This window comes from Ochotona princeps, chromosome 5, assembly GCF_030435755.1.
Source record: "Ochotona princeps isolate mOchPri1 chromosome 5, mOchPri1.hap1, whole genome shotgun sequence".
In the NCBI taxonomy this organism is placed as follows: Eukaryota; Metazoa; Chordata; class Mammalia; order Lagomorpha; family Ochotonidae; genus Ochotona; species Ochotona princeps.
Genome location: NC_080836.1, coordinates 32,072,959 through 32,086,282, shown reverse-complemented (window position 1 = coordinate 32,086,282; position 13,324 = coordinate 32,072,959). Strand labels below are relative to the sequence as shown.

General features: G+C 41.6%; 1 protein-coding gene across 2 annotated transcripts in view; it reads right to left on the bottom strand.

Moving 5' to 3' along the window:
* Positions 1 to 13,078, bottom strand: part of EPC2 (enhancer of polycomb homolog 2) — a 104,811-nt gene extending 91,733 nt beyond the window's left edge. Inside the window, exon 1 of one of the 2 annotated variants that reach the window (XM_058664469.1) lies at positions 12,640 to 13,078. In XM_058664469.1, coding sequence (XP_058520452.1) covers positions 12,640 to 12,792 — 153 coding nt within the window. In that variant the 5' untranslated portion in view covers positions 12,793 to 13,078. The remainder of the gene's footprint in view (positions 1 to 12,639) is intronic. The other variant, XM_004577174.4, reaches the window with a different exon arrangement.
* Positions 13,079 to 13,324: the final 246 nt, after the last annotated feature.

The window sequence follows — 13,324 nt, the reverse complement described above, 5'->3', positions numbered from 1 at the left end:
ACATAAATTTCACAGCATTATGATTTCCACATTACTTACTACGTTACACTTCATATGAAGTTTGCTCTGTTTAATTCATTCTTCTATGGACTAGAAGTTGCTCTCTAAAGCATATAGCAGGTATTGCTCACTCAGCCTACAAATATTTAGTGAGCAGCTACCATACACCCTTCCCTACATCAGATGACAGGGAAAATAAAGAAACACTGACATAATCCCTATGTTCATGGAGCCATCATTAATTAAAATCAGAAACAATAGTGCAGGACAGAAAGTGAAGTCTGTGTGGATATCTGGCTTGCCACCATAACACCCAAAATTAGACAGCTGTCTTCAGAACAGAACCTTGTGGTTGCTCTTCCCCTTTAAGTTACTACTTGAGGCTATAAATGAGTACTGGTGAAACTAAATGACAAATTTCTTAACAGTTAATCTGACTTTGTTTACATTATATATATTATGTATATAATATATATTAGATATATAAAATAAACAAAAATTCCTATGCACAATTCAAGGCTTTATTGATAACCCAATTTCAACACAGGAATTACAGATTAAAGTTGGCTATCCAAACGCAAAACAACACAACAGACAGCTACAACCTGTCAATTCCCAATTTCTTAGAGATTTTAAAGAGAATAAATTAAAAATCAGAATTGACTGATTTTATGACTCCAGATTCAGAAGCTAACTGAAGACCATACATTGCTCACTTGCAGAGTACAAGAAAGATATCAGCTACTTCACCAAGTACAAAGCAACATCCACTATCTCCTAAGTGCTTTAACAGGAAGCTACGCTGGATGCAGAGACAGACTTGAATCCTCAAACTTACTTGTGGATACAGTCTAAGATGCAGTCATCCTACAAAGCAGCCTTATCCACAGTATCACGAAGCCCATGCTAATAACCACCCCAATAATTAGCTCATCTGATTTTTATTTCATATATGTGAATCATTCTGAGAAGTTTCACTAAACCCTCTAAAGACTGCAGGATACACACATACACACAGTGTTGAGGAACAACAGGCCCCTGGGGAAGGTGTCCTGACTCAATGGGTTAAGCCACTATCTGCATTTTCTCTGCTTCCCATCCAGTTTTCTGCCAAAGCATCCTGGGAAACAGCAGACGACGGGCCAATTACTTGGATTCGGCCATCTACCACCTATTTCTCTCTCTTGCTCTCTCTTTCTCTCTTTAGACCTGTTTTTTTTTTTTTCAGATAAATAAACTTGAAAAAAAAACTTTAAGAGTAAACAGCTCCCATTTTAATTAAGAAAGGAAGCATTTTTGCACTATCACAACAGGAATGCTACTAAAAATGGGCAGGTGACAAATCAAATAAACTGCCTATTTTACCTGATACTGTCACTGACAAACTACTACAAACAGGATGCTAATTTTGCCCCAGTTGACAAACATCTCAAGAATCAATTAAATGACATAATAACTACATTCTCGTCAGTACCATACTTTGCAAAGCTTTCAAAGCTAAGTGCTCACTCCAGAGTTCATTGATAAATTAAATCTCCTTTTCCAATCACTTCTCCAGTACCACCCACTAAACAGATTTTTATCACTAAAATCTATGTCCTTCCCATGACTAACATGTCTAATCTTAGAAAGAAAAGAACTCTGTAAAACAAATACAATATTCAATTATCAATTAGTCAGGATCCAATTATTATTCTCAGGATTGGCCAAAGATTTCGTTTCTTAGCCACTAGTTTTCAGTCTTTAATTGATTAACTGCTCTTTCAGAAAACAGAAGGAAGGAAAAAAAATGTGTAGTTTGACAGCTAAAAATATTGGCTGGAGAAAACTGGCAGGAAAAAACCTGTGAACTATATCTTAGAATACTTTTTTTCCAACTCCGTATATGTTATCCATTATAAGAGAATTATGACTAATAATAAAAAATAGCAATTGTCTGTGTAAGGCACTGGCAAGGTTTTTAAGTTATTTAAATCTCTGAAAGCACCTTTTGAAATGCTTCTCATGAAACAGATAAGAAATAGGAGTAAATGAACCCAAATAATTTACCTTGCCCACTGGGAAAATGGCAGAAGCCCAAGATTTGACCCTTAGACAAAATTTCAAAACTCCACCAACTTCATCAAATAAGCAGCAAAACAGACTGTTGCTTGATTTCTCAGGTCCTTTACTCACCAAAGTTTAAACAAAACAAAACAAAAAAAGCATTCAAGAACCAAAAACATAAACTAGTGAGTTAGCCAAACAGGCTGACTCTTCTACTCTGCATTCTGGGAATTTCACAGCAATACTTGCTGCCAGTGAAAGAGCAGCCTAACGGGTAACAGACACAAGGTAATGGTACTACAGAGAATCTGGAAATGACTGCCATGTTGACCGGTATTAATCCCACACACAACAATCTCGAATGATGGGGTAGGTAAATTTCAGGTTCTGCTCCATTAAAAATTATAGACAAGGCAAATAATCAAGGATCAGCATAAGATTAAAACCAAATAATCGAGATAGACCTTCTGCTATCTATACTGGGCTCCTGGAGTTTTTTCCTATTAGTCTTTAGCATGTTGTCCTCTATGCATTAACATCTTTTTACTCCGATTCTGCTGAATAACCAAAATAAATACAATCCTAATGGCTATGTGGTCAGGTGAATGCCTTATCACAAATCATCCTGGCCAGCACTAGTGAATACAGCAAAGGTAAGATACTTTCCTTATGGTACTCAGTTCTCTCAGCATTCTCTCTCTCTCAGATGAATAAACACACACACACACACACACACACACTCCTTAACACATTCCTTCCATAAGTGAGAAGCATGAGGCATGAGGAAATTAAACTCAAGTGGTATGAACTAAAAGCAAAACAAATGTTCACTTTCAACAATGCCATTCAATATAATTCTAGAAGTTTTATCCAGAGCCATGTGGCAAGAAAAAGAAATCACAGGGATACAAATTAAAAAGGAGGATCTCAAATTATTCACGTTTGCAGATGACATGATCTTGTACAAAGGGGAACCTAAAGACTCCAGTATTAGAATACTATAACTCAAAAGAAAGTTTGGTAAAGCTGCAGGATATAAAATCAACAGGCAAAACCCGGTAACCTTCGTATGCATAAACAATGTTATGGCTCAGAAAAAAAAAAGTGTAAGATCCATACCATTCACTATGATCTCAAAAAACTTTAAATACTCTGGAATAAATTTAACTAAGGAATGTGAAAGATCCCTACAATGGTAATTACAAAACATTAAAGAATCAGAAAGCACTCCCCCCAAAAGAAAAAAAATCCGTATTTTTAAATTAAATAAGTAATATCAAAATACCTGTATTGTTCAAGGCAATTCATATAATCAATGCAATCCCAACCAACATGCTTGCAACATTCTTATCAGATCTAGCAAAAAATGGTGACAGAATTCATTTGGAAATGCGAAAGACCCTGAATAGCTAGAGCAATCTTAACAAAACAAAGCCAAGGGCATCAAAACAGATTTCAAGACAAACTACAGGGCCAATATAATCACAACAGCCTGACACTGACAAAAATACACATGTAGATCAATGGAACACATCAGAAATCCCCAAGATTAAAGTATAAATCTACAAACAACTAATCTTTGATAAATGCACTAAAACCAATCTCTGGAGAAAGGACAGTTTTTCAACAAGTGATGCTGAGAAAATTGTTTTAAGACCTGTACCTTACGCTTCGCACAAAAATATCAACTGAAAATGGTTCAAGAACCTAAATTTACAACCAAATTCTATCAAACTGCTGGAGGAAAACATTAGGGAAACTGTAAAGCATTGGCATAAGCAAAAGACTTCTTGGGAAATACCACAGGAGCAGAGGCAATAAAAGCAAGACCAGACAAATGGGATTACATCACACCAAGCTTCTGTACTGCAAAGGCAACATTCAACAAAGTGAAGAGAAAACCAACAGAATGGGAGAAAAACATGCAACTGATAACAAATTAATATGAGGAACTACAAAGAATTTAAGAAATTCTACAACAACGCGATTCAGTTAAGAAATGGGCAAGGATATGAACAGGTACTTATCAAAGGATGAAACTCAAGTGGCCAGATACATGAAAATATACTTGGAACCACCAGCCATCAGAAAAATGCAAGCAAAAATCACAATGCTTTGGGCCTGGAGCAGTGGCCTAGCAGCTGAAGTCCTCGCCTTGAATGTGCCAGGATCCCTATGGGCGCCGGTTCTAATCCCAGCAGCCCCACTTCCCATCCAGCTCCCTGCTTGTGGCCTGGGAAAGCAGTTGAGGATGGCCCAAAGACTTGGGATCCTGCACCCACATGGGAGACCTGAAAGAGGTTCCTGGCTCCTGACTTCAGATTGGCACAGCTCCAGCCCTTGCGGCCGCTTGGGGAGTGAATCATTGGACGAAAGATCTTCCTCTCTGTCTCTCCTCCTCACTGTATATCTGATGTTGCAATAAAAATAAATCAATCTTTAAAGAAAAAGATCACAATGCTTCATCTTACTCCAATTAGACTGGCAATCATCCAAAAACCAAAACAACAAACACTCATGAGGATGTGGGGAAGAAGGTACCCTAATACAATATTGATGGGAATGTAAACTAGTACAACCATGATGGAATACAGTATGGAGAGATTCCTCAGAAATCTGAAAATAGATCAACATGACTCTGCCATTCGACTTCTGGGAATTCACCCAAATGAAATGAAGTCAGTATATGAAAGAGTATTCTGTATCCCTGTACATATTGCAACTCACTTCACAATAGTTAAGATCCAAACAAACCCAGATGTCATCAACTAATGACTGGATAAAGAAAATGTGGGATATAAACAGTGGACTACTACTCAACCAGAATTTTTAAAAATGGAATCGCACCTTTTGCAACAAAGTGGATACAACAGAAAATTGTGGACACTGGACACAATGCTTAGTTAAATAAGCCAGTCCCAAAAGACAAATACCATACATGTTTTGGTGTGGCAGTTAATATAGACTACAAAATGCTGCAAAAAATGAAAGAAACATCTTTTTTGTTAAATATTTGTATTGAATTTTTGAATTTTATGGTACAACTTCGTAGAGACTGGGATTCCTTCCCCAAAACTCCTATCCCCCCCTGACAGATTTTCCCCACATTGCTACAATAGTATATTCCTTCATAAGGAATCATAATTCCATAATTTAAACAGCTTGTGACATCTCACTGCTTTTAGTCCTTGTTTATACTCCCGTAAAATTTCAGTCTTCCTAGAACATTTAACAAAATTCCTGGCACATACGTAATACACCAAAACAGATCAATATATGTCAGCTGTGATGGTAGTAATAAACAAGGAGGCAACCTCCCAAATTAAACTGGACGATTGTTGAAAGAACCATACTGTCTGGGAACAGAGACACCACACTCCTATCTAAATGGTATTTCTTCTACATTACTCAAAACTCCTGGACCTAACATTCCAAACTATAATCTAGTATAATTCTACCATTTTTCCAATACAATCTTCATAATTTTTTATTTATTCATTCTGTAAATGTTTCCTGCCTTTTATGCTTTAAACAATGTTTGAGCTTTAGATATAGCAGGTTAACAAAGAAAAAAAAGTGTGTTCAAAAGAAATCCTCCTGAAATCCTCCTCCAATAAGGAAGAAGGATCGTACCAAAAACATGACACTATGAACTCTCCTTTGGTTGTCTTAACATCCACAAAACCGTTTTTGAAATATTCCCTTACTCAATCAAGTACCTACTTCAGCATACACCTGTCACTCAATTCTGAAAGCCCAAGTTGTTACTTGTCTTGCCAGGACCACTACACCAGTCCACGCCAGTAAGCGCTCTCTCCTCTTAATCATGACACTTAACTCTTTTGATGTCTGCCGAGTTGACTTAGCCCAACAGTTTCTGCTAACTTTCCACATACTGCACATGTTTTTATAACTGAATGACTCACATAAGTTCCATGAAATCAAAGGCTCTATCTTCTTTTAGTCCTGGCCCTTCAGCCATAGTCTTATGTATGTTTTTGACATACCCTTTTACATTGACTCCCAGTATCTAATTTAGATGGCACTTGGCATTAAATACCTAACATGTCCTCTACTTTTGTTCAGAGAAATACATCATATTTTTATAGTAACAATTTACCAAACTACATTTTATATATTTTCTGAGAACCTCTTTATTTTGAAACATGAAATTTTTGTGTGCAAAAAGTAACATTTTTAAGTCTTAAGACTGAATATATTCTTCCCCATCTTATCATTCAAATTACTGAAATACCAGTGGTGATACCCACACAGCACATCACAGTAACTGCCATCAGTCCTCTGTTCTGGTCTCAGCTCCTGATTCAGCTTCCGGCTATCGTTCACTCTACAAGGTAGCACTGATGGTTCAAGGACTGGGTTCCTACTGCCCATTTCAGAAAGCTGGACTGAATCCCCAGCTCCTGGCTTTCTCTCTTACCCCCACAACTTCCTCATCCTTGCCTCTACCATCCCCCCTCTCCCGCAGCCGCAGCCACTGGGGAAAGGAGGGGGCAGCGTCGGGTGGAGAGGGAGAGGAACCAGAAAATGGCACCTTTGCCTCTCTCTGCTTTCAAAAATATAAAAGATATTTGGGGGGGGGTGAAATTAGGTAATACCTGAGGTGAAAAAATGACAATTCAAAAGATTCATGGTCATTTTCTTTACAAATAAGTTGGATCACATAAACAGTTGTTCATTCTGGTATAAAGAAATATCCCAAGGGGCCAGTGAGGTGACAGAATGGGCTAATGCTCCATTATAAATAGAGCCTACATCCCATTTGGGTGCCAGTTCATGTCCTGGATGCTCCATTTCCTATCCAGCTCCCTGCTGGGAAGGCAGCAGAGGAGGATCCAAGTTCTCGGGTACCAGAATCTATGTGGGACGTCTGGAAGACGCTCCTGGCTCCCAGCTCGGGATCAACCAGCTGTGGCAGGTGCAGCCATTTGGGGAATACACCAGAAGATAGAAGACCTTGCTGTCTCTCCTCTCCTCTCAAATAAAAACAAATAAATCTTAAAAAAAAAAAAAAAAAGAAAGAGGAAAGAAGGAAAGAAACAAAAGAAAAGGAGAAAAAAAACATTCCTATAAGAATAACATAAGGATTAATACTGCAGCCTGCTTCTGTGTTAAAAGAATTCCTCTGTTTAAAAAGGGCTCTGACTTGGACCTGGTGCAATAGCCTAGTGGCTGAAGTCTTCACTTTAGGACCCTGCACTTGCACAGGAAACCCAGAGGAAGCTCCTGGCTCCTGGCTTCAGACTGGCTGAGCTCTGGCCGTTGCAGTCACTTTGGGAGTTAACAGGCGGATGGAAGATCTTTCTGTCTCTCCTCCTCTCTGTAAATCTGACTTTTCAATAAAAATAAATACATCTTTTTAAAAAAAAAAAAGGTCTCTGACTCAGCAGAAAAAAAAGCATTTAATATCTAATCATAAACGGTACCAAAGTAAGCAACCAGAGAATTCTTGGAAGAGTTTACCAAATCCTGCTAATGAGTCATAGACAGACACAAACCTACATCAGGTATTATGGATGGCTTTTCAAATAGATCACAGAAAATTATTAGTGATTTCAGTTTTTCTAAAAACTCTGTTAAAGTCTTAATGGATATACACACATAGATAGGCATATAAATTACATAAACAGAATAAAAGAGCAAACATAAAAACAGTTCTGAGAATAGAAAAAGAAACAAGTACATTTAACATTTATCAAGCATGCACTCAACCAAATACCTGCAAATTACAAAATACATGAAGATCTTTATCCTTACAGAAATTATATTCTAGTAGGAAAAAAATCTAAATCATATATAAGATCGTTCCCCACAAATTCCTGATATGCTTCGGATGACATAAACATTCACGATGGTGCCAAAACAGGAAGAAGCAAAGGTAAGACTGCTGAACCAGATGGCATATCTAGATGCACGTGGGGGACATGACAACCAATTCATTGAGGCCTGCAGATGACATCTAGTACCATGAAGGGCAGAACAAACGGGACAGCTCTCCTGGCCAAGCTTTGACCGTGAGTATCTGGACGAGTAGAGACCCTAAGGTGAACTATGTCTGCCGATGGAACTTGAAAGGATTTCCTCGACCTTGGAGCAACGAAGTCACCAGCATCTCAGAATTATCAAAACCACTTGAGGAGTACCCTTGGAACATGCTCCCCGTTCGGACCCTTCAATGACATCAGATGGCTGTTCCCCCATCCCTAGGCGCTGATGCGGTTGGGCTGCTGGGAACCGTCCTCACTCCTTCTTTCCCCAGATTCAGAAAGGAAAAAGGAGATTGGAGGCAGTTGTCTCATCCACTTTCCCCCATTCGTTGACCCACCTCACCCTAATTGGTGGTCCACTTCAGCATGTAAACATCATCAAAAATAAGATAAATCTATCACAAAAAGACTCTAAAAATCCAAGTGTGAAAGTCAGAATTAAGTGATAAGAAAACTACATTTCTTAATAATTTAATGGTCTGTTCAGACTGAAGTTCCTAAAATGACACAAAGTATTACTTATCAAAAACTATATGAAATAAAACAGCTAATATGATAATCCTGTGTTCCATAAGCATGCTGAAAAACAGCAAGACTCTTACAAGAACAGGCTTCTGTGATATTAAAAAAAAGTCTGACTCTTAGCCTTGCTCTTTACCAGCAATAAGACCAATCAGTTTCTTCATCTATAAAATAGAAACATATCATTAGGATGTTAATAGAGTTAAATTGTGAAAACCACTTAAACATCCAACAATGGATGAATACAGAATATCAAAACACTGGAATACTAGGCCCGGTGCCGTGGCCTTGAATGCCTTGGGATCCCATATGGGCGCCGTTCTAATCCCTGCAGTTCCACTTCCCATCCAGCTCCCTGCTTGTGGCCTGGGAAAGCAGTCAAGGCCGGCCCAATGCTTTGGGATCCTGCACCCATGTGGGAGACCTGGAGGAAGTTCCTGGCTCCTGGCTCCGGACTGGCACAGTATCGGCCGTTGCATTCACTTCGGGAGTCACCGGATGGAAGATCTTCCTCTCTCTCTCCTCTTCTCTGTATATCTGACTTTGTAATAAAAATAAAATAAATCTAAAAAAAAAGAGACAAAACACTGGAATGTTACTGAGCAATGAAAAGGAATTGACGGGCCTGGCACATCGGCTCAGTGGCTATATGATTGCCTTGCATGTGTCAGGATCCCTTTTGGGCACCCATCCTGTCCTGGTTGCTCCACTTCCCATCCAGCTCCCTGCCTCACTGCCTCCTTGCCTGCGGTCTCAGAAAGCAGTCAAGGACAGCCCAAAGTCTTGGGACGCTGCACTTGCCTGGGACACCGGAAGAGCCTTCAGGCATCTGGCTTCAGATCGTTTCAGTTCCAGAGTGAACCAGTGGACAGAAGGGCTTCCTTTCTCCTCTTTGTAAATCTGACTTTCTAATAAAAGTAAATAAATCTTATTTTTTAAAAAAGAGAATTGACACACTAAACCACTGATGAATCTTAAATGTGCATCACGCTAACACAAAAACAGTTTAAAAAAAGAGAGTAAGTCTGATTTAATTTATACGGGGTTCTAGAAAAGACAAACTGATTTACAGTAAAAGTTGCTTGGAACTAGCAATGAGGAGATTGCAAAGGAGGACACAAGATCTATCCCAGCTTTGGAAAAATTCTGTATCTTCGTTTCCATGGGTATACACCTTTATCAAAACTCATCGAACTCTGTTGTAAAAGGTTACACTTAATTGTCCAGAAGTTACACTTCAAAACGTTGATACTTGTGGGCATAAGAACTATCAATAAACGAGAGGTATTATTACAAACATCAAAGGTGGATCTATCTCCATCAAAGGTGGAGAGGTGACAGGATCACGGATGACATAATTTTTCTGGTTCAGTCTAAACACAAACGTTTATGGTATCTGACATATTCCAAGTGCTTTGAGCAGCACTACAGAGACAAAGCAGGCCTTATGAAGATGACGATGAAAACAAGGAAAGAGAACAAGTAAGCCATGTGGACGTGTCCAGAAGAAAAGGGCTTAAGATACTCAGCAACGGAACCAAGGACAACACCAGGCACTTGTGTGAAACATAACTCAAAATTGAGTCAATGACTGACTACACAGTCTTAATTATTGTCCAACAGCTACATGGAGGAAGAGTCTTTAGTTTTTATGGGGGAGGGGTCCATAATTGTATTGTGGACAGGATCCATCCACAAAGGCTTAGGCTTCAAAATGAAATCAGTACAAAGGCTTAGGCTTCAAAACGAATTCAAAGGATTTTTGTCAACCAAGCATGAAAGGATGGTCCAGAAACAACAAGCAAAAATTACCAACCTATGTGATTGTCAAAAAAAAAAAAAAAAGAAAAACTTTTAGAAGCGTCAGAATACCCAGATACCGCAAGTTGAACTAAAATATGATTGAAGAGAAGTGCAAAAATATTTGTGAAATTTATGATGCTTTACTGCACCTTAGAACTGTTTTATCAAGGCCATCACAAGAGCTCAAGTATTTCAATGCATGTGGTATGTTTCAGAAGAAAAATGAAAAGTAAGATCTATCTAATTAGACATTCTAGAAATGTCTATAAAACCAGGTTAAGATTAGTTTTCCTTTGGTTTTAAAAGAAACCTTCACTTGAAACATTAAAATAAGCCGAAAGGACAGCGAGCAGAATCCTCCATTTCAACTCCAGTTCCATCAAAACTGGATTTTGTCTTCCTTAGCACTGGACAGTAGAAGCAGATTTCTGAGACGATCTGAGACAAACAGGCACTTAAGTGTTGAATTGAGAAAAGCACAAGTTTTATTGAAAGTTAATGGCCAAATTGTGACAAGGCTTGTTAAGTGCATATTTTTAAATAAAACACAAAAAAATCCTCCAACTTTCTTCCTAAATTAAAACAAAATAATACATATGTAACAAACCTCAGAAGTGGTGTAAGGACTGACTGCAAAAAGGCAATGTCCCTTGCAGGGATTAACTGTTCATCCCAGAAGATGAGCTGACTCTGGTTCTGAAATAATAGAAGTAATTCTACACACTACCAGTTAAGTCTCAGGGGCTGCTTTTCTTTTTGAGCCAAAATCCATGAAAGAAAATCTAACAGAAATTCCCAAATTTTGTTTTTAAAATTGAGTTCAATTGACTAACATATTATCCTTTCATTTTAGTTATTGTACCCATGGAAAACTAAGCTTAATTAGGAACAAAATTTATTTTTAAAAATAAAATTCCCACGATTCAGCTCTAAACCTTAAATTTAGATGTTGAGTTTTTTAAAATATCATTTACTTTTTAATTTTAAAAAGTGAATATCCATCCTGAAGTCACAGCCATATTCATTTTCTACTTTCAGTAGACTTTCAGGTGTGCAAACACAAGAGAGAAATGTGATTAAATCACAGAGGGAAGTAGTAATGACAGGACAGCGTAATGAGGTCAGAACTCAAACAGCCAATCAAACGCATAAAAGCATTTCCTGTAATCTTAACAGTCAAAAGAGAAAGCCAATCACGAAAATCTGGAGCTTTCTTTTGACAGTCACCGAAGCATGAGAACCAATCCACACACACCCGAGGTTGACAATAAGGCGGGACCGTAGGTTCATTGAAGAAATTCTGAGATGCAGTTACTACGAACTTTGCAGGCAAGTAATACCACTCCGGAGTCTTAAGCACTTGTCATTCCAGAAGAAAACACAACCTTAGGCAAAAATTAACCTCCAGGCCGGGGGGAATGTAGCCTTTACGCCAAAAGGCACGACACTGTCAAAAGCACAGCTGTCATTCTGGATGCACTAGATCCTCTACTTGCACAGGGAGGATCCTCCTCCAGTGCCATCTCTCGGGGTCACAGCTCGCTCCAGGCGGGCTCCGAGCATCCCCGGCTCTCCTGGGCTGAAGCGCGCGTGCGGGGGCCGCCTCGGCGATGCCGCCCGAGCCCGCCGGCTTGGCGCCCCGCGTCCGTCCCGCTCAGTCCGGCCCTGCACCGCCTCACGCCGCCGCGCCATCCCCGGTTACCTCCCCGGGGTCGGGAGGTGGAAGGGGAACAGTGGTTTGTTTTTCAAAGCGCTTTTACTTTTCCCTAAGTCATTTCAAAAAGAACCCGATGCTAAGCCAAACTTAAAAACTGGAAATATACATACATATATAGATAGATACAGATATCTGTCCTCGCCAAAGACACTTTCCCTCCCACCTCCCCTGCTCCAAGCTATTAACTAGTCCCAAATCACGCACAAACAAAAACGTTTTTGAAGGTAAACAGAGGCCGTACGCCAAGTGCGCCCAGCGCATCCCCCTGCGCCATTCCCGGCCGCCGCTTACGCCAAGGCCCCCTTACGGCAGCGTAAGCGGCGCTGCGAGCTAATCACAACACTGGGACGCAACAACATGGCGGCCGCGGGCGGGCGCTGCGCCGGCCGAGAGGGTTTACGCTACTCCGCCAGCGTAAGGTCCCGTGCGTTGGAGCGACAGCGGCGCCCTCCAGCGAGCGTAAAGCGCTCTGTGAATGGCGAGGCCCGACTGACAAAGGGGAGGGGGGAGGAGGGGGGGGGTAATAAACACTCGAGTCCCTACCGATTCCTCCTCCTTCTCCATCCCGGTGGGCATCTGGGGCACGGCCCGGTTGATGGAGACGCAGTCGTTGAGATCAGGCATGTCCTTGCCGCGGTAGATAGGCAGCGGTTTGGCGGCGTCCAGCGCCCGCGCTCGGAAGGAGAGTTTACTCATTGTCTCCCCGCCTCACAGGAACAGCCCGGGCGGCGGCGGCGGGGCGGGCGGGGGGGGGAGAGCACTCCCGCCGCCTCCTCCACCTCCTTCCTCAGTGCAGCGCGGCCGGCCCGCTCCTCCTCCTCCTTCTCAAGGCCCCCGGCCACAGCATGGGCGCCCACCCCACCCGAAAACAGCCCCCCGCCGCCCGCGGCCGCTTCCACACACTAGATCCGCCGCTCGCCCGCCCGATCCGCTCCCTGCGCCATGGCCAACATGGCGGACATTACCACAGCGGCGGCGAGCGATCCCGGCAGCCCGCGCGAGAGCGCGCCCCCGCCTCGGGGACGCGCCTCGCCCTCTCCCTCCCTCCTTCCTCTCCCTTCCCCTCCCTCGCCTGCCCACCCACTCTCTCCGCGGCGCCGTCGGCCCGCGGGAACGTGCTCGGCCTCGGGCCGCTCCGGGGAGAGGGGGCGGCGGCGGCGGCGCTGGCCCCCCTCGGCTGGCTGGCCGGCCGGCGCTCCCGCGCTGTGGCAGGTGCCAGGTGCGCGAC